Here is an 18,449-nt window from a genome sequence, read left to right as displayed (position 1 = left end):
TTACTTCCATTAGATGATAATGCCTTGAATTATTTTTTCACTATCTTATTTTTTATGTTAATTTATTACTACACCTCTTATATAGTATCAAAGTATGAACTATCTCTCATAGTTTTTAAAAAGAAGTAGTTATAAACATTAATTATATCTCTCATCTGAAAACTAAGATGATAATAACAAAGCCCTTTGTATTTCTCATAATTTATAAGTGGACAGTACTACTCAAGAGTTTCATTGTAGAACTCTCTGGAAGATTATGCTGCTTTCTGTGTCACCTCATACACTGCCAGCATGGATTTTGTTTATGGAAGCCAGAGTTAAATTTTTATACTTTCATGTTCTTTATATAATTGACTCCAGGGAGGTGCTGAGTTTTGTCTCTCCTGCTTATTTCTTCCTTTGTGTTTTGTCCAATTACAAAGAGAAGACTTACATGATAGCTCTTTATCCTATTATAGATAGGCTGGAATCTTCAATTGCTTTCATTCAACCAAGGTAGAATGGAGAGGTAAACTGAGACATGAACTCCTACCCTCATTCTGCCACCAACTAACTTTGTGATCCTCTGTGCCTCACTTTCATCATCTGTAAAATAAAGTCATTTACTTCAATGAATTCAACAAGACTCTTCTAACTCTACTGTGGTTTATAACATTGATTGATTTTAATGTTGAGCCATCCTTGCCTCCCAGGGATAAATCCCACTTGGTCGCTTGGTCATGGTGTATGATCCTTTTAATGTGCTGTTAAATTCTGTTTGCTAGTATTTTGTTGAGTCTTTTTCCATCTGTCTTTATTCTCATAAAATGAGTTTAGAAGTGTTCCCACCTCTTCAATTTTTAGGGAAGAGTTTAAGAAGGACTGATGTTAACTTGTCTTCAAATGTTTTGTAGAATTCACATGTGAAGTTACCTGGTCCTGGGCTATTTTATGTTTTTGATTGCTGAGTCAATCTTGTTTGTTATTGGGCTGCTCAGATTTTTTATTTCTTCAAGATTCAGTCTTAGTAAGTTGTATGTTTGTAGAAATTTAGCTTTTTCTTCTGGGTTATCCCATTCATTGTAGTATGATAGTGTATGGTTGTCTCTTATAATCCTTTGTATTTGTGTAGTATGAGTTATGTCTCCTCTTTTGTTTCTGATTTTATTTTAGTCTTCTCTCTTTTTTTCTTAGTCTAGCTAAATGATTGTCAATTTTGTTGATCTTTTTAAATACCAACTTCTAATTTTGTTGATTTTTTCTATTCTTTATTTCATTTATTGCTTTGATATTCATTATTTCCTTTCTTCTGCTAACTTTGGGCTTAGTTTATTCTTTTTCTAGTATAAAGTTAGGTTGTTTATTTATCTAGAAAAGTCTTTATTTCTCCTTCATTTTTGAAGGAAAATTTTGCTGGATATAGTATTTATTTTGAGGTGTTTTTTTTTTTCCAGCACTTTGAATATATCATTCTGCATTCCCTTTTGGCCTGCAAGATTTCTGCTGAGAAATCTGCTGATAGTTTTATGTTGGGGGGAGTTCCTTAATAATTCTATCATTTTGAATCATTTTGTTTGTCAAGAACCTGAATTCTGTAGGAGAGAGAGAAATCAGTGAGTTTTATGAAACCAGAAAGTCTGGAGACAGTGAATTATAGGGCAGTTGCCAGCTTATTTTGTATTTTATGGTTAAGTCAGAGTATTCATTCTCTTTTTTGTCTACAGAGAATAGAAGGCTCAGAGCAGAAGAATCAAGAGCTCCTAATGATGTCTCAAATAAATCAATAAATATACATATATGTCTTTCCTTTAGGAGAACAACAGCTCATATAATGGAAAAATATTTTCCACACACATGTTTATATCTGTGTTTTAATACATTTAAATAGTTTAAGACATACTAGTGAAATAACACTTTTTTTTTTTATTGATTTGAGAATTTAATGGGCTAGAGTAGCCTCAAGATCTAAGTCTAAGATTATTTGCTATAAAAGTTTCCCACTTTGGTGGTTTTTTTTTTTTAATTTATAAATTTTACAGGGAAAAATAAAAATCCTTACAAACTTCTTTAGGTCTAAGGTTCATGAAGGAACTGTACTCTTTGGCATAAATAGGATACTTTTGGCATAAATATTTTCTTTTCTGACAATGTAATTAAAATAGTTGTTAAAAGCTATATAAGGAAATACACTATTTTATACAATGCCACTATATGTACTGATTGCCCTTCTCAGAACTAAGAATCTGTCAAAGTGTCTTGGTGGAAATCTTCCCAGAAGGGGTAATTCATTGAGACCTGTACACTGCAATCTAAGATAACCTTTTATTTTTAATTAAAGTGGGGAATAAAAAAACCAATAGAAAAATTTGTCTCCCTTCATTTGCTCAAGGTGAGGTGATGGAACTTCTGTTCAAGTAGAGCCCAGCACTTGTTAAAAACATCGTAAATTTTGGCTGTGTGTTGTGAGTCTGTAGCCATTACATGTGTAGCTGCAAATGCCAATGGTATGTCATAGTCAGGCTTCTTAACGAATTAATGTTTAACTGTCACTTTTTTGTTGATAGCTTTGAGGATTTTGTTTTTCTTGAAATTGAATTAAAGTGTATATGTAATCTTACAAGGAACAAGTTTTCTAAGATTATAGCAGGTAGAAGAAATTTATCAATTTCTGGAGAACAAACTTGTTGAACATACTATTAGGAAAATAAAAATTTTGGCACTACATTTTGTGCCATCAACTAGAGTTCCTTGCTCATAGTAGATGTTCACTTAATGATTTTGAAATGAATTTTGAAAATAACTTTATTAAGGTATAATTCAAATATATTTAATTTATTGATTCAAAGTATACAATTCAATGACTTTTAGTATATTCACAGAATTGTACAAATATAACTATAGATAATTTGAGAACATTTTCATTAACCCCAGAAGAAACATTGTATCCATTAGTAGCCATTCTCCATTTTCTCCTATACTTCCTGAATCCTAAGCAATTACTTTCTGTCTCTGTAGATTTCTCTCTTTTGGACTTTTCGTATAAATGGAATCATATAATATGTGGCCTTTATGACTGGCTTCTTTTACTTCATTTGATGTTTCCAATGTTCATCCTTGATTCCTTTTTTTATGGTAGAATACTATTCTATCATATGAGTATGCTACATTTTATTTATCCTTTCATCAATTGATGAACATTTGGGTTGTTTCCACTGTTTGGCTATTATGAATTATGCTGCCATGATTCATTCAAATACAAGTTTTTGTGTGGGTATATGTTTTAATTTATCTTGGGTGGATACCTAGAAGTAGAATTACTAGATTATATGGTAATTCTGTTTAACCAATGGAGAAACTGTCAGACTGTTTTCCAAAGGGGCTGCACTATTTTACATTCCCACTGGCAGTGTATTAAGGTCCCAGTATCTCCGTATCCTTGCCAGCGCTTGCTATTGCCTGTCTTTTCCAGCCATCCTACTGGGTATAAAGTCACATATTATTCTACGACTAAATATTCGCAAATATTTTAAAAATTTATTTTATTGAGTTATAGTCAGTTTACAGTGTTGTGTCAATTTCCAATGTTGAACACAATTTTTCAGTTATACATGAACATACATATATTCATTATCTCATACTTTTTCACTGTGAGCTACCAGATTTGCATTTATGTCATGGCTAATGCTAGTCTAATATCTTCTCCTATCTTTATTGGCATTTGTTTATCTTCTTTGGAGAAATATCTACCCAGATCCTTTGCTCTTTTAAAGTTGGATTATTTGTCCTTTTATTATTGAGTTGTAAGAATTCTTGATATATTCTGAATATAAGCCCCTCATTAGATACGTGATTTGCGAATATTTTTTTCCATTCTATGGGTTGTCTTTTCATTTTCTTTATAGTATCCTTTGAAGAACAATTGTTTTCAATTTAATGAAATATATTATTTTCTTTTGTTGTTCATGCTTTTGGTATCATATCTAACAAGGCTTTGCCTAGCTGAAGAGCATAGATTTACTCCTATGTTTTCCTTAAGAGTTTTATAGTTTTTTGCTCTTACATTTGGGTCTAAAGTCTATTTTGAGTTAATTTTTACATGTGGTGTGAGGAATATGTCCAAATTAATTCTTTTGCATGTGGATATACAGTTGTCAAAATCCAACACCATTTTTCAAAGAAACTCTTATTTCTTCATTGTATTTTTTTGGTATACTTGTCAAAAATCAACTGACATAAATGTAAAGATTTACTTCTGGCCTCTGAGTACTATTTCATTGATCTGTATTTCTGTCCTTATGCCAGTACCACACTGTTTTGACTATGATGCTGTAACTTTGCAATAAACTTTATAACTGGGAAATTTGAGTCTTCCAAACTTTGTTCCTTCTCAAGATTGTTTTGGCTGTTTGGGGTCCCTAGTTTTCATATGAATTTTAGGATCAGTTTCTCAGTTTTGGCAAAGAAGCCTGCTGGAATTTTGATAGGAATTACCTTGAATCTGTAGATGTGTTGGGGAGATACTACCATCTTAATAATAGTAAGTCTTTCAGTTCACAAATAAATTGCTCTTATTTTACTGTGCTATACATAGGGTTGGAAATGTGAATGTGGAGGGAAATTTTTGTCCATTAACCCTTATAGTACAATTGATTTTAATTATTTCATATTGGGATAACATCATTGAATGTTTCACTGTGCTGCTTATTAGAACTGTAACTTCTTTAAGGTAGAATATATCTTAATTACTTTCATATTGCTGAGAGTTAATGTCATAGTTGTTTAAGAAAAACATTTTAACACTAAATAACCATTTATACATATATATGTATAAATAGATAGAACAAGGGCTCACAAATAATTGTAAAAGAGATAGAATATTAGTAATACTACAAAATTACCATTAACAACAAATGGCTAACTGAGATTTTTAGTTTTAGTCTTTTCTTTCATATATATATAGTACTCCTCTGAAGAAAAATGAAATGATTGCTTTATAAGTTGATTTCTTTTAGAAGGCATAATTTATATGTTCTTAAAAATTCATTTTAGGTACCAAGTCTGATTCCAGTTTTGATGTTCAAACTGGGAAGACCACTGGAACCTGCGTTATACAATGATATCTTATATACTTTACCTACACTTGGTGTTCACAAGGTTCGTGTATATTAACCATTTTACTTGGGGGCAAAAAGAAAGTGAAGCATGGATAACACATTGAATTTTGTTTGTTCCCATGTGAAATTTTGGTCCTTTAATTTTGCCGTTGCTTCCCTTGTTGGGCTGAAAGTGTTTCTTACAATATTGAAGAATTAGTTCTTTTAAATCATTTTTATTGTCAAGTTTTCCCAGTGGCTATTGTCTGAGATTAGGTCTTTATGCCCCCAGAATTGCTAGCCAGCCCCTCCCAAAGCATTCCCCAATCTCTGAGAAGGTGGGTCATACTGTAGTTAGCTTCCATTTCAATCTTTATATAATAAGGGGTTTTTAAGTTCTTTTGGTACCCTTGGGGTTATCTGCATTGCATTTATGAAACCAGAGTTTCTTCAATGTTGTCTAGGTGTGCATAGGACAAATTCTACGAGTAATCCAACTTCTTGGAACCACCCCACAACTGAAAGCTGTCACTTTGCGCTTGTTGACATCTTTGTGGGAAAAGCAGGTAAGTCAGATATACACTTGTGTGAGTATTAAGCATGTTCCCTTCAGTGAAGAGAGCTGATTTTGTCATTATGCATGACAGTGCTTTGATACAGTAATATTAGTGAGTGGCATCAATGATTGCATTGAGAAATTTTGATTTAGTGTGGTGCTTTTGATCTGTAATGCAGTCAGTTGTGATTGATTCTCAGAAATTGAAAATAGAAAAATAATCTTATTTCTTTATTTCTGAAATTTATTTTTCCCTGTGTGTGGAAAAAGTAATAGAAATATAAGTGATTAGAGCCTCTGTAATTACGGTGAGATTTAGCCACTTTTTTTCTGGTTTTATGAAATGAACAGTACATGGGTCTGTAAGAAAATCTCCAGCAATCACAACAGCATTCTTTTCTCCTGATTAGAAGGAATACATTATAATTTGCAATGCAAATGTCAGATTGAGAGAGAAAATGCTGCATAAAAGGAGATAATGATTATTCAACTCAAATTGTGAAATTTCCTTTTTTGTGAAATTGCCTCCTTAGGATCGTGTCTATCCTGAACTGCAGCGTTTCATGGCCGTGTCCGATATGCCCGCTCTGTCTGTGGGCAAGGAGGTCCAGTGGGAGAAACTGATTGCCAAAGCAGCATCGATCAGAGATATATGTAAGCAAAGGTAAGATGTGCTTAATCCTGGGGAATGTACATTATGATATATTATTTTTTTTTTATTGCTAGCAAGGAGCTGGGAAACATAGGCAGAGAATATTTGAGTAAGAATAAGTTAATATTCAACTCAAGTTTTCTGATTGTAAAATTTAGTAATATCAGACAATAACTTTGAGAAGCAGGCATGTCTTTTCAGGTCTAGTTGTATAATATAGGTTTAAAGGGTATTTTTGTCTTTTTCTGGGTAATAATTTAATGTTGTAATAAAATATATGTTATGTTTTCCATTTTTCTATCTATAAACTTCTGAAACTTAAGCAGTAGACTATAGTCAAACTATTCTTTCTTACATTCTCCCTATTTTATGCCTGAATTTTGCAAAGGATTTTTATAGGGAAAGCCTTATTTGTTATTAATTGCATGGAATTAATTATTAAGAATTATTATCTTGCATTCCTGGGGTTTAGGAGGACATGAAGATATTAGGAAGATGGCTCTGCTATTCTAGATTATAGATTAATAAATAGGCAGGAGGTGACGAGACTGAAATAACACTAAGTAGAGCTCCACCTTGCCAGATTTCTTTTTTCTTGAATTGCAGTAAAGCCAGAACCTTTAGGGGGGAAACACATTTGATACGTTTGAAACGAGTTATAATCCAGAGGTTTGAGAAATTGATCAAGCCACTGCACTGTAGAATTCTTGGAGCATCAGTCTCAGTTTTGTCAGTGATGACACTGTGAATGGTAGTCCCTGAAGCTGTGCAGTGAATGGCTGGCCCAGGTGCTGATAACGTGGGTGGTTCCTAGTCCAAGTAAAATCTTGGATCAGAATGTATCTAAGCCTCAGCAGTTCTGCCTCTTTTCTGAGCTTCAGCCTTCTGGCAACACAAAAAAAGACCTCACATGTAACCGAAGACCTGAGAGTTTAGATTTTCTTGAGGTGTTGTCATGGAAAAAAATTAGAGATGAAAGCTGACATTATAATTTTACGTACTTAAACCCGAGGGTCAGGAGAGGTTAAATATCAGACCAGATCAGAGTCTGTTGAAAACTTATTCAGCGCACCTTTCAGTTACCACCTCAAGATCTGTTAAGTTTTTCCAGTCCTGTTAAATGATTTCCATTTGGTGGACAGTGAAGCAGTAGAGTTCAGTCAGACAATTTTTTCAATTGATATTTTGTTAAGTAGAGAAAAGTATTATATCACTGAGTGTTTACAAGGAACGCAGAGCATGGACCTGGGCATTTCTTTATGAAGTTAAAAGCATTCTGGGGACAGCACAATGTATGTGGGGTAGAGAGGAGAGGAAGGAGAGGAGGGTGAGTAAGTGAATCCAGCATGGTGCCTGGCATGAGGTAAGTGCTCAGTCAGGGATAATTGACATCATTATTATTTCTGTGATCATCCTTGTCATGATTACTGTGGTAGGTGTAACCACCTTAGTTTGTATCATTACTGTAATCAGTTATCTTCTCATCTCAAATCCCTGGCTTTACTGATAATCTCAGTAAGGTAAGTCAGTGCTTTTCATCACTATTATTGACTTGAGTTTTTGTCAATTCAGACAATAGGATTTACAATTTAGGGAGAATAAAATTTGTTACTGAGTGTTTTCTTTTTTGGATAATATTTCTATATCAGAAATGAGCCTTCTATTGCAGAGATGATGACGATACAAATCTTTGAAGAAAAATATGTGGTGTTATTTGAGAGTCAGTGTTTAATATGCACTGGGTTAAAGGAAAGTGTTAATGCTTTTTGTTCAGGCAAAGGACCTTGGAGTAGTAATACAGCTCTTTCGCTTTAATCTTGTCTCGTAGGCCCTATCAGCATGGTGCAGATATGTTGGCAGCTATTTCCCAGGTGCTAAATGAATGCACCAAGCCTGATCAAGCTACTCCAGCTGCCTTGGTGTTACAAGGTCTTCATGCCCTCTGCCAAGCTGAGGTGGGCTTTCTTTGAATTGTTTTGTATAATTTGGAAGGAAAAAATTTACAAGGCATAGTAGTTACAAGGATATACGATTAGATTCCACTAACTGAAGGTTTGAATATTTATTTACAGAGATTTTTGGTTTGAAAGAGTGAAGCAAAGCCTTCTGCTTGACAAGTTCTTTGTAGAGGGGAGTCCTAAAATATCTGGTCATGTAGACATTCTCTAGAGGCTAAAGAACACCTTTAATTCTTAGGTTTTGCCTTGTTCTTAATCATTTTTGTTAATATTAAAAGGGATGCTTATAGGAGAAATCTTGACTGTATTTGCTTCTTCGTTTCGTGATTGGAGAGCCTTAGAAGCAGATGAGGTGAGGAAATTGGCATGGGCCAGTGGCAGTTTTATAGCCAGTAAAAATTATTGTTGGCTTAAAGATTGGTAAAGGATCCTTTCTTCCCTAATGATCACATTGGGTAGGCTTGATTGATGTTAGAACTGAGTCTGTAAATCATTTTCTGAACTTTAGCCCACTCCCAAAAGTACAGCACAACAGAGAGAATCTTTCATGTTTTGGAGAGATGTGGTAATTACATCAAGATCATTCATTGACCTAACCAAAGTTTTTATATTTTAAAAAAATTTTATGCAGTCTTGTAAGCTGCTTTATTATAATTTTTTAAATCGAAGTATAGTTGATTTATAATGTTATATTTTCGGATGTACAACATAATGATTCAGTATTTTTATAGGTAATACTCCATTTGAAGTTACTACAAAATAATGGCTGTATTTCCCTATGCTGTACAATATATCCTTGTTGTTTATTTATTTTATACATAGTAGTTTGTGTCTCTTAATCTTGTACCTGTATCTAACCCTTCTCTGCTTCTTTTTCCCCACTGGTAACTGCTAGTTTGTTCTCTATAAATCTGTTTTTTATATACATTCATTTGTTTTGTCTTTTAGATTCCACACATAGGTGATAACTTACAGTATTTGTCCTTTGTCTGACTTACTTCACTAAGCATAATATTCTCTAGGTCCAGAATTTCAGAATTTCATTCTTTTTATGGCTGAGTAATATTCCATTGTGTGTGTGTGTGTGTGTGTGTGTGTGTGTATCCATTCATCTGTTGATTTAGAGGGGAGGCTTTCAGCCCTGCACCATTTAGTATAATGCTAGCTATGAGTTTATCATACATGGCCTTTATTGTGTTGAGATAAGTTTCTTCTATACCAACTTAGAGGAGAGTTTTTAATCACGAATGAATACTGGAATTTTGTCAAATGTGTTTTCTGTGTCTGTAAAGATGATCATGTGATTTTTTTTTTATCCTTCCTTTTGTTAATGGAAGGATAAACAATGTTTACCATATTGATTGATTTCTGAATATTGAATCATCCTTGCATCCTGGATAAATCCCACTTGATCATGATATATGATCCTTTTTATGTATTGTTGGATTCAGTTTGCTAATATTTTTTTGAGGACTTTTATGTTTATATTCATCAAAAATACTGGCTTGAAACTTTCTTTTTTTGCAGTATATTTGTCTGGTTTTGGTGTTAGGGTAATGGTGGCCTCATAGAATGGGTTTGTGAGTGTTCCATCCTCTTCGATTTTTTGAAATAGTTTGAGAAGTATAAGTAAGCTTTTCTTTATATGTTTAGTAGAATTCACCTGTGAAGCCATTCATTCTGGGACTTTTGTTTGTTGGGAATTTTTAAGTTACAAATTCAATTTTGCTACTAGTTTCAGTCTGTTCAGATTGCCTGTTTCTTTCTGATTCAGTCTTCACAGGTTGCCTGTTTCTAGAAATTTGTCCATTTCTTCTACGTTGTTCAACTTGGCGTATTACTCTTCATAGTGTTCTCTTATGGGGTTTTTTGGGTTTTTTTTGTTTTTTTTTGGTATCTCTGTGACATCAGTTGTTATTCTTCCCTTCAATTCTTTCTTTTTTCATTTGGGTCCTCTCTCTTTTCCTCTTAATGAGCCTGACTACAGTATTATCAATTCCACTTATCTTTTCAAAAAACCACCTGTTGGTTTCATTGATCTTTTCTATTGTTTTTTAATATATATTTTATATATATTTATATATATATATATATTTTAATTTCCTTTCTGATTTTTTTTCCCTTCCTCTTGCTGAATTTGGGCTTTATTTGTTCTTCTTTTTCTAATTCCCTTAAATAATAGGTTAGGTTGTTCATTTGAGATTTTTCTTGTTTCTTGAAGAAGGCCTGTATCACTGTAAACTTCCCTCTTAAAACTGCTTTTGCTGCATCCCATAAGTTTTGGAAATTTTACATTTTCAATTGTCTGGTATTTTCTGATTTCCTCTTGATTTCTTTATTGACTTATTGGTTTTTTTTTTTTAGTAGCATGTAGTTTACTCTCCACATGTTTGTGATTTTCCCATGTTTCTTTCTGTAATTGATTTCTAGTTGCATACCATTATAGTCAGAAAAATGCTTGATATAATTTTTATCCTCTTAAATTTGTTGAGCCTTTTTTTGTGGCCTGGCATTTGACCTCTTCTGGAAGATGTTCCATGTACACTTGAAAAGAATGTGTATTCTGCTGCTTTGGGATGAAATGTCCTATAGGTATTTAGTAAGTCTAACTGGTTGATTGTGTCATTTATGACCACATTGCTTTGCTGATTTTCTGTACGGATGATCTGTGAATTGATGTAAATAGAATGTAGTCTCCCACTATTATTGTTTTATTGTCAACTTCTCCCCTCTCCCAGCACTGGCACCCTTACTCCAAGGATGAGGAGTGCTGGAGCAAGAGGAGCCATGGAACTCTTGGCTCCTGACAGCGTGTTGGCTATGGTGGGCTGACCTCAGACAGAGGTCCAGGTTGCCTCCAATGCTCTGCCTATGCAAGCGCCAGTAATGGCAGCCCCCTCTGCGTCTGAGTCTCCTTTGTCCCTAATAGCCAGTCACCACCCCCAGCCTCTGCTGCCCCTAGCGTGTTTTAGAGCTGTGCCACAGAGCAGACAGAGCCCGTGTTAACACTCAGCATGTGTCAGCGCGTGAGTACAGCAGTCTGGCTACTGCCAGAGATCGGGACTGCCCCTGATGTGTTGCCTGTGTAAATGCCAGCAATAGTTGCCCACACTGTGCTCGTATGCCACCCTCATTCCAAGTTACCTCTGTGTCTCACAACCAAGTTCCAGTCTCTCTCCCTGGTTGGGGTAGCCTTTGCTCTAATGTGGAGCTGCAAGGTGGAGTAAGTAGGCTAGAGCATTCCCACAGCTCAGGCTGGGGTGCACACTGGGGCAGTTGTGGGAAACCGGGCAGCCACAGCAGCAGTCCTCAGTTCACCCTCTCTGCCCTGCCTTGGGAGCAAGCCAGTGCTCACATGTTCCTCACAGGTCCCACCAGCCCTCCAGACATTCACGAGAGCTTGTCTTCTCTGTATCAGTGGTCCAGTCTGGCTTGAACTGCTCACTCCCCAGGGTGGGTCTCCTCGAGTGTCATCTCCCTTTTCCTCTGAGGCCCATCCCAGGGGCACAAGGTCCCATCCTGATTGCTTCTCTTCCCTTCCTACCTGATTCCATGTGTATCTTTCTTATACCCTTGTTTGTACAAGAGCCTTCCCACCAGTTTCCGGTTAGTTTTTACAGGGAATTATTCCACATGTTGATTATTTTTGCTTTGTTTGTGGGGGCGGGGTGAGGGGAGGTAAGTTCTATGTCCTCCTATTCTGCCATCTTGATTGATTCTTTCCTTAGTAATTTTTTTTTTGACACAGTGAACATACCTATACAATTCTAGTTCTTTAGTGAATGAGACTAAGTAGAATTCTCTTAGCTTATGGTAATTATGGTTGATATGATGATAATGAGTATAATGCTAATCATACAAGCAGTGATTCTATTTAGTGTGTATATGTTCATGTCCCAGTGGTAAGTAAGCACTTTTCATTTATGTTCTTTGACAACTCTTCAATATACAGATTATAACATCATGTTATAGTTGAGGAAAATAGACCTCAGAAGGAGGTTAGATATTTGCTCAGGATCTTGGTATGAGAATAATTTTCTTTCGGATAAACACTTATTTTAGTAGGCAGTAAACATCATCACTGTTCAGGAAGTGATATGAACTAAGGACAGTTCTTTCAGATGGTGTGCCCAGTAATTCAAAAGTTGTTAGGGTTTCATAGCAGAGTACTATTGCAGTAGGCGAATACTGCACATGACCAAGGACTTCAATCAATCACCTGAAATCGGAAAGTATCACTTTAATAATCATATTACTTTCATAAAACATCTACTTATTTTGACATGAAATTTTTAGCAGAAGCTTTGAGAGAATCAAGAATTCTATACTTTCACCTCCAGAAAGTGATCACTCTTATCATTTGGGAATATTTCATTATTTTTTCCAAACAGAAATTGACTCATTTTTGAGATTAAATTTTTCATCCTAAAAAATTTGTCTCATTGTGTCTGTGATTCCATTGTGTCTCCACCCATCCTCTGCTCCTCTTCTTGTTACTGTAAGGCTCTGTTGTCTATAGAGACTTATTAACTCATAAGAAGTGATTTTTCTGATTCTGCTTCTCTGAGATATCATTAACTGCAGTTAGCCCGGGAGATAAGAAAAATGTTGCCTGATGTGGGAGAAAGCATCTTTGTTTTTAGACAGCTGTGGGACTGTACCTGATATATACGTTATTAGCTGTATTTCCTTTGACTAATTTACTTAACCTCTTTGAGCCTCATTTCTTCAGATGAGGATAGAATGAAATTACACACAAAAAAGACCTAGCATAATGTCTATCCACATAGGTACTCTTTAAATGTTGAATTTGCTCCTGAAAAATTGGTTATCGTGAATGCCATCAAGGAGGTTCTGACTAGTTTTATTTATCTTTCCCCTAAAAACCACATAATATATGACAATGACTTAATTTCTTCCTCTAAATGGTATGCTATCCCTTCACTACTGAAGTTTTTGGTACTTCTTTGTATACTTAAAAGAGATCATTTGGGCTTATTGAATATATAGCCCCAAGTCTGTTCCCCCAATCCAAACCACTATCCACATGGATAATTTTGAGCGCGTTGTCATACTGTCTTACTGTCTGAGTCCATGTAGGCTACTGTAACAAAAATAAAATAATCTGAGTGGCTTACTAACATCAAACATTTATTTCTCACAGTTCTGGAGGCTGGAAAGTCCACAGTCAAGGCACTAGCACATTCAGTGTCTAGTGAGGGCCTGCTTCCTGCTTCATAGCCAGCTGTCTTCCTCACAGACAGCTGCCTTCTTACTGTAATCTCATGTAGCCGATGGGGTAAGGTAGCCCTCTGTAGCCTCTTTATGGGACACCAATCCCAGTCATAAAGGCTGTCCTCATCACCTCCCAAAGACCCCGTCTCCTAATACCACCACCTCGGGGATTAGGATTTCAATGTATGAATTTGGGGTAGGGGGAAACATTTATCCTATAGTGAGTACTTTCTTATATTCCATTGTCCTCTAGAGGAATTGAGGCACCATGTCTAAAGTTGTATTTAATGAAGCCTTGTGTCTTGTTTGATGCCTCGGTTACTCCTTTTCTTACGCTTGGTTAAGGGCATTTCTCTTTCTCATTGTTTCTCTCTCCCTACGCCCTCTTTTAATGCAATATAATATAATCCAAATCTTATATACTATTTTTAATCAAAATTCATTTTTAAGAAACTTCAAATGAGATGTTGCAAATGAGATAAGAATTTAATATGTTGTCCTTTTAACAAATAGATGCTAGCTCCTTTAAATTCTTTTTTGTAATCAGGGGGGCATTAATAAATCAAAAAGCAATACCAGCAATCATTTAACTTAGTTTTATTATAAAGAATACTTACGTCTTTATTCCTTATTTTTCATCTCTCTTGTCTTGAGGGTGAACCCACTATTTTATTGCTGCTACTAGAGGTGAATAAGTGTTATTTATCATGTTTTCCTTATAGATGTTACAAATGTCTAAAGTTGTGGAATTTGTTGAAACTGGCAATCACCGTTAATTTTGGTAGCAAAGATATTGTTTTTTATGTTTGATAATGAACTTTATGTTCATTTAAAAAAGTAGGAATAATCTGTTCCTCCTTGATGAGTCTTGATAGTAGTGACGTACCTTCCTGTTGTACGCCTTTCCAAGCTGTTTGTGTATGTTCATTATTTGTGGAGCAGCTGCTGTGATGTCCTGTGATGTGTGTTAAAGTTGTAAAATATACTCAACTTGGTGGCCTTTGCCAGGCCACATTTACTAATTTTGGGCTAATCTTTTGTCTTTTTGCCAGCTTGCTACCCACAGAAGCCAGCATGCATTCTATGAGGCTATTTATTCTGTTTTCTAATTGATATCATGTGTGAAACACTGATGGCTGCCAAGAGTTTCAAGAATGAAAATATTCAGCGTAGTTATAAATCTATTTCCCAGCAGCATTTGATAGTGCTTTCTCTATCCATTTCTCTTTAGATCTATGCCCATCAAATATAATTAAGACTATAGAAAGACAGCCTAAAACAATGAAATTTTAAAAACCAGTAAGGATAAGAAATTAAATTGAATAACCCTATCTTTAACAAAATATCTTAGTTGGAAAACCGTCCAAAATTAGATTTTGCTGGCTTTCTCATCCTTGTCTTTGTTTGATAAGTTGAGCTCTTTTTCCTAAGGTTGACAACAGACTCTTCAGTTTTGAAAGTCATATCATGAAATGCATTTGTCCTTGGTAGGGTCAGATTAAGCCTACAATTACTGCTGCTTAATCATTTATCATGGTCTCCAATGAGAGATTGAAAGGGTAGATTCCTTTTAAATGAAGACAGTATATTGTCTTCTTTCACTTAACATGTTTACAGAGTTCCTCAATGTCACAGCATGTATCAATTCTTCATTTCTTTTATGGCCGCATAGTATTTTGTATGACCATCCTGCATTTTATTTATCCACTCATCAGTTGATGGATATTTGGGTTTTTGCCTGATCTGCCTGAATTCAAAGTCTGTGTGTTAATCACTATGTTGTTTTGTTTTATTTAAACACAGCTTTATTGAGATATAATTCATATACTATCATTATGTGTTCTTGCAGATCACATTTGGATTCATTTGACCTTACCATTTTGTGATATTATTGGAGAAATCTTTTTTGTGATCATTAAATTTGGACACTTTCCCAATATTCCTCTATTTCCTTTATGATAGGTTAATGCATAAGATTTTAAATTATTTAGGCTTTGTGTAAAGATTAGATCCTAATGAAAAAGATATCTGAGCCAAAATGATTAATTTTTAGTGTTTTTATGGATTATTTATTAAATTTTATATTTTAAAGTGTTGAAGCATTTCTGTTCACTTTTAAATATATTCGGTTTTTATAGCATCTCGTTTACTTTGGATAAGGAAAAAAAATAGTATCCCTCATTAGTGTCTCACAAAACCATTTTAAGTTTTCCATTTCCTCCCCATTGTATTTTCTTTACAAACATATATTTTACAATTTCTGTCTTCTCCATTTTCTTCACGTTTTGCTAGAAATATTTTGATGTTGCTATGTTTTAATGATTCCTTTTGAGTAAAAATATCATAAGTAATCAAATAATTCATTTTTGATTGGATTTTTAAGTTGCTTCCCATTTTTCTCTTTATAATTAGACTAAGAAGTAATATATATATGTATAATTGCCCCCCTCCTCTTTTGGATTATTTACTTGAACTAAGTATTTTAAGGTTTTAAGGATATTTTTACAATCATATTAAATAGTTAGCTTACTTTTTTAGCAACTTTTCATGTTTACTTGAGCATGAGAGAAGTGTAATGTAGCAATTTGTACCCAAGGTTCTGGCAGAATTGTTAATAGAGAGAACAGTTCAATTATTTTACCACTTCATTGAATCTAGGGTAGTATTTCTTCCTTTATGATCATTCTGCTTATTATCAAGAGTCCAGAGTCCTTTATAATTACAAACTGTCATTGAGGAAAGGAAAGGTCTAAAATGAATATTCTTTCCTCACAATGAATTTGACCCATATAGGCTTAGCTTTTGGGCTTTGGAGAATTAGTAATTTTAAAAGGGTAGTAGTGGTTTAATCCATTCCAGACTTTTAAGTAGAAGCTGTAAAAAGTTAAGTATGTATTTTTATTAACTTTATTTTTAAATCATTTGTGTATTGTTATTATGAGTGCTTATAAAAGGTGGTTTTGAAATTCATCTTGTTGGCTAGAGATCCTATTTAAATTCTTTTTTTTTTTGCTTTATTTTTTTACACTTTTTAAAGAATGTTGTCTTTGTTTTGCCTTGAGGATTTCTGGGTTGTAAGTGTAAAAGGGATCCTGTTTATCTCATAATCTCATAAAGTTTATTGCCTGTTCCAGAAGATGTTCGAATAGAAGGGTTGGCAGCCCTTCTGCAGTGTCCTGCCAAGTTGTCGTTTATTCATTGTCTGATGAATAGAAGTGATGAGGAGAGCAAGGGAAAAGGAGATAGTGCAGCTTTGCCCCCAGCCCTGTGTCCACTGCAACAGCGAATGTTGGGCAAGTGTTCCCTGGGCAGGACATCAAAAGTGTCAACCTTAAAATAAAAATATTGAAATCTTAAGCCAGACTGTGCAAGGCTCTCGAATATAAAGATTTATGAGACATTTTCAGCCTTCTAAGAGCTCACAGTCTAGCAGGGGAGAACATCGTGTTAAGTACACTGAATGTATTTGAAATTCAGAAATAGTACAGAGGAGAGATATGACATCAAAGGAATACTTCTCTAAACCTCAAGGAGCAATTTCAGATGGCAGAGGGAAAGAATATTTGGGACTAGAAGAAAGAGGCTTTATGAATCAATAATACCTTTAGTTTTTCTTTCTTTTTATGTAAAACTGTTGTATTGAGGTATAATTCACATACTATCCAACTCATTTATAGCATACAATTCAGTTGCTTTTTGAGTTGTGCATCCATCTTCACAATCAACTTTAGAACGTTTTTATTAGCCCATAAAGAACATCCTCCATACCCCCAAGGCATAGGGAGCTGCTAATCTATTTTCTGTCTGTATAGATGTGTCTGTTTTGGACATTTCATGTAAATGAAGCCATACACTATGTGGCCTTTTGTGACTGGCTTTTTATTGAGCATAATGTTTTCAGGACTCATCTATGTTGTAACATGTACCAATACTTCATTCCTTTTTATAGCTAAGTAATATTGCATTGTATGGCGATATCGTGTTTTATTTATCTATTCATCAGTGAAGGGACATTTGGGTTGTTTCCACTTTTTTGGCTGTTATGAATACTGCTACTATGAACATTCATGTTCAAGTTCTTGGGTGGACATATGTTTCATTTTTCTTGGGTATAGATCTAAGAGTGGAATTGCTGGATCATATAACTCTATGTTTAACCATTTTAATAGCTGCCAGACTGTTTTCCAAAGCAGTAGTACTGTTTTAATATCCCATGAATGTAGATCTTTCTTCTGCTCTTCCCAAATAGTGCATATACTCCTAGGTGGGTATTGTCGCTGAAGTATTATTAGCTGCTACCTTCATTCTTACTAAAATGTACGTGATGTGGATAGTCACTGAAGACTAAGAATACTATAGGATATATTTTATCATATAGGAAGCTAGCTAGGAAAGAGGAAACAGGAGCTCCTAACCAGCCTTTTCTTTCTCAATTCTCTGGGGCATTGTTGCCTTGCCAATGAAAATGAATTTGTCATCTGTCTTTAGTAGATTGATAGCCCTTGTCTTGACAGGTATCATTGTTGATCAGTAACAATCCTGAATGGTTTAATGTTTACCATATAAGAATGTTTGCTTATATTAAAACCATGAACATTTATATAAATCAAAGTTTGAAAACTTATGGCCTCTTTTCTTTGATTATCATAGGATTAATATTTTTAGTTAATTCTAATATTAATAATTAAAAATAAAAATACAGATATCAACCCTCTCTTGATAAGAGAGGAAGATCTTGCAGTACCTGGTCTGCTTTCCCACGTGGCTGACAACTTGGTGCAAAGTAGCAGTTAATAGCTTCCTTTAGAGGAATGTGTACTCTAATTTGCAACACTTCCCTTGACTTTTAGATTTACATTATCTGCCTAACCCAGGTAGTCCTTGCAATTGTATCCTTTATTATTTTAATATTACAGATAATTTCATATATATGATCTCAGTTTGTCTTTGTAACAAGTCTCCCTTCATCTTTCCAA

General features: G+C 34.5%; 1 protein-coding gene across 8 annotated transcripts in view; it reads left to right on the top strand.

Moving 5' to 3' along the window:
• Positions 1-18,449, top strand: part of FOCAD (focadhesin) — a 234,736-nt gene that overhangs the window by 106,589 nt on the left and 109,698 nt on the right. For all 8 annotated transcript variants that reach the window (XM_031449632.2, XM_064490168.1, XM_031449629.2 and 5 more), the window contains 4 exons: positions 5,029-5,133; positions 5,537-5,638; positions 6,162-6,292; positions 8,109-8,235. In XM_031449632.2, coding sequence (XP_031305492.2) covers positions 5,029-5,133; positions 5,537-5,638; positions 6,162-6,292; positions 8,109-8,235 — 465 coding nt within the window. The remainder of the gene's footprint in view (positions 1-5,028; positions 5,134-5,536; positions 5,639-6,161; positions 6,293-8,108; positions 8,236-18,449) is intronic.

The sequence above is a fragment of the Camelus dromedarius genome, chromosome 10, assembly GCF_036321535.1.
Source record: "Camelus dromedarius isolate mCamDro1 chromosome 10, mCamDro1.pat, whole genome shotgun sequence".
Classification (NCBI taxonomy): Eukaryota; Metazoa; Chordata; class Mammalia; order Artiodactyla; family Camelidae; genus Camelus; species Camelus dromedarius.
This window is presented reverse-complemented; position numbering and strand designations above follow the sequence as displayed.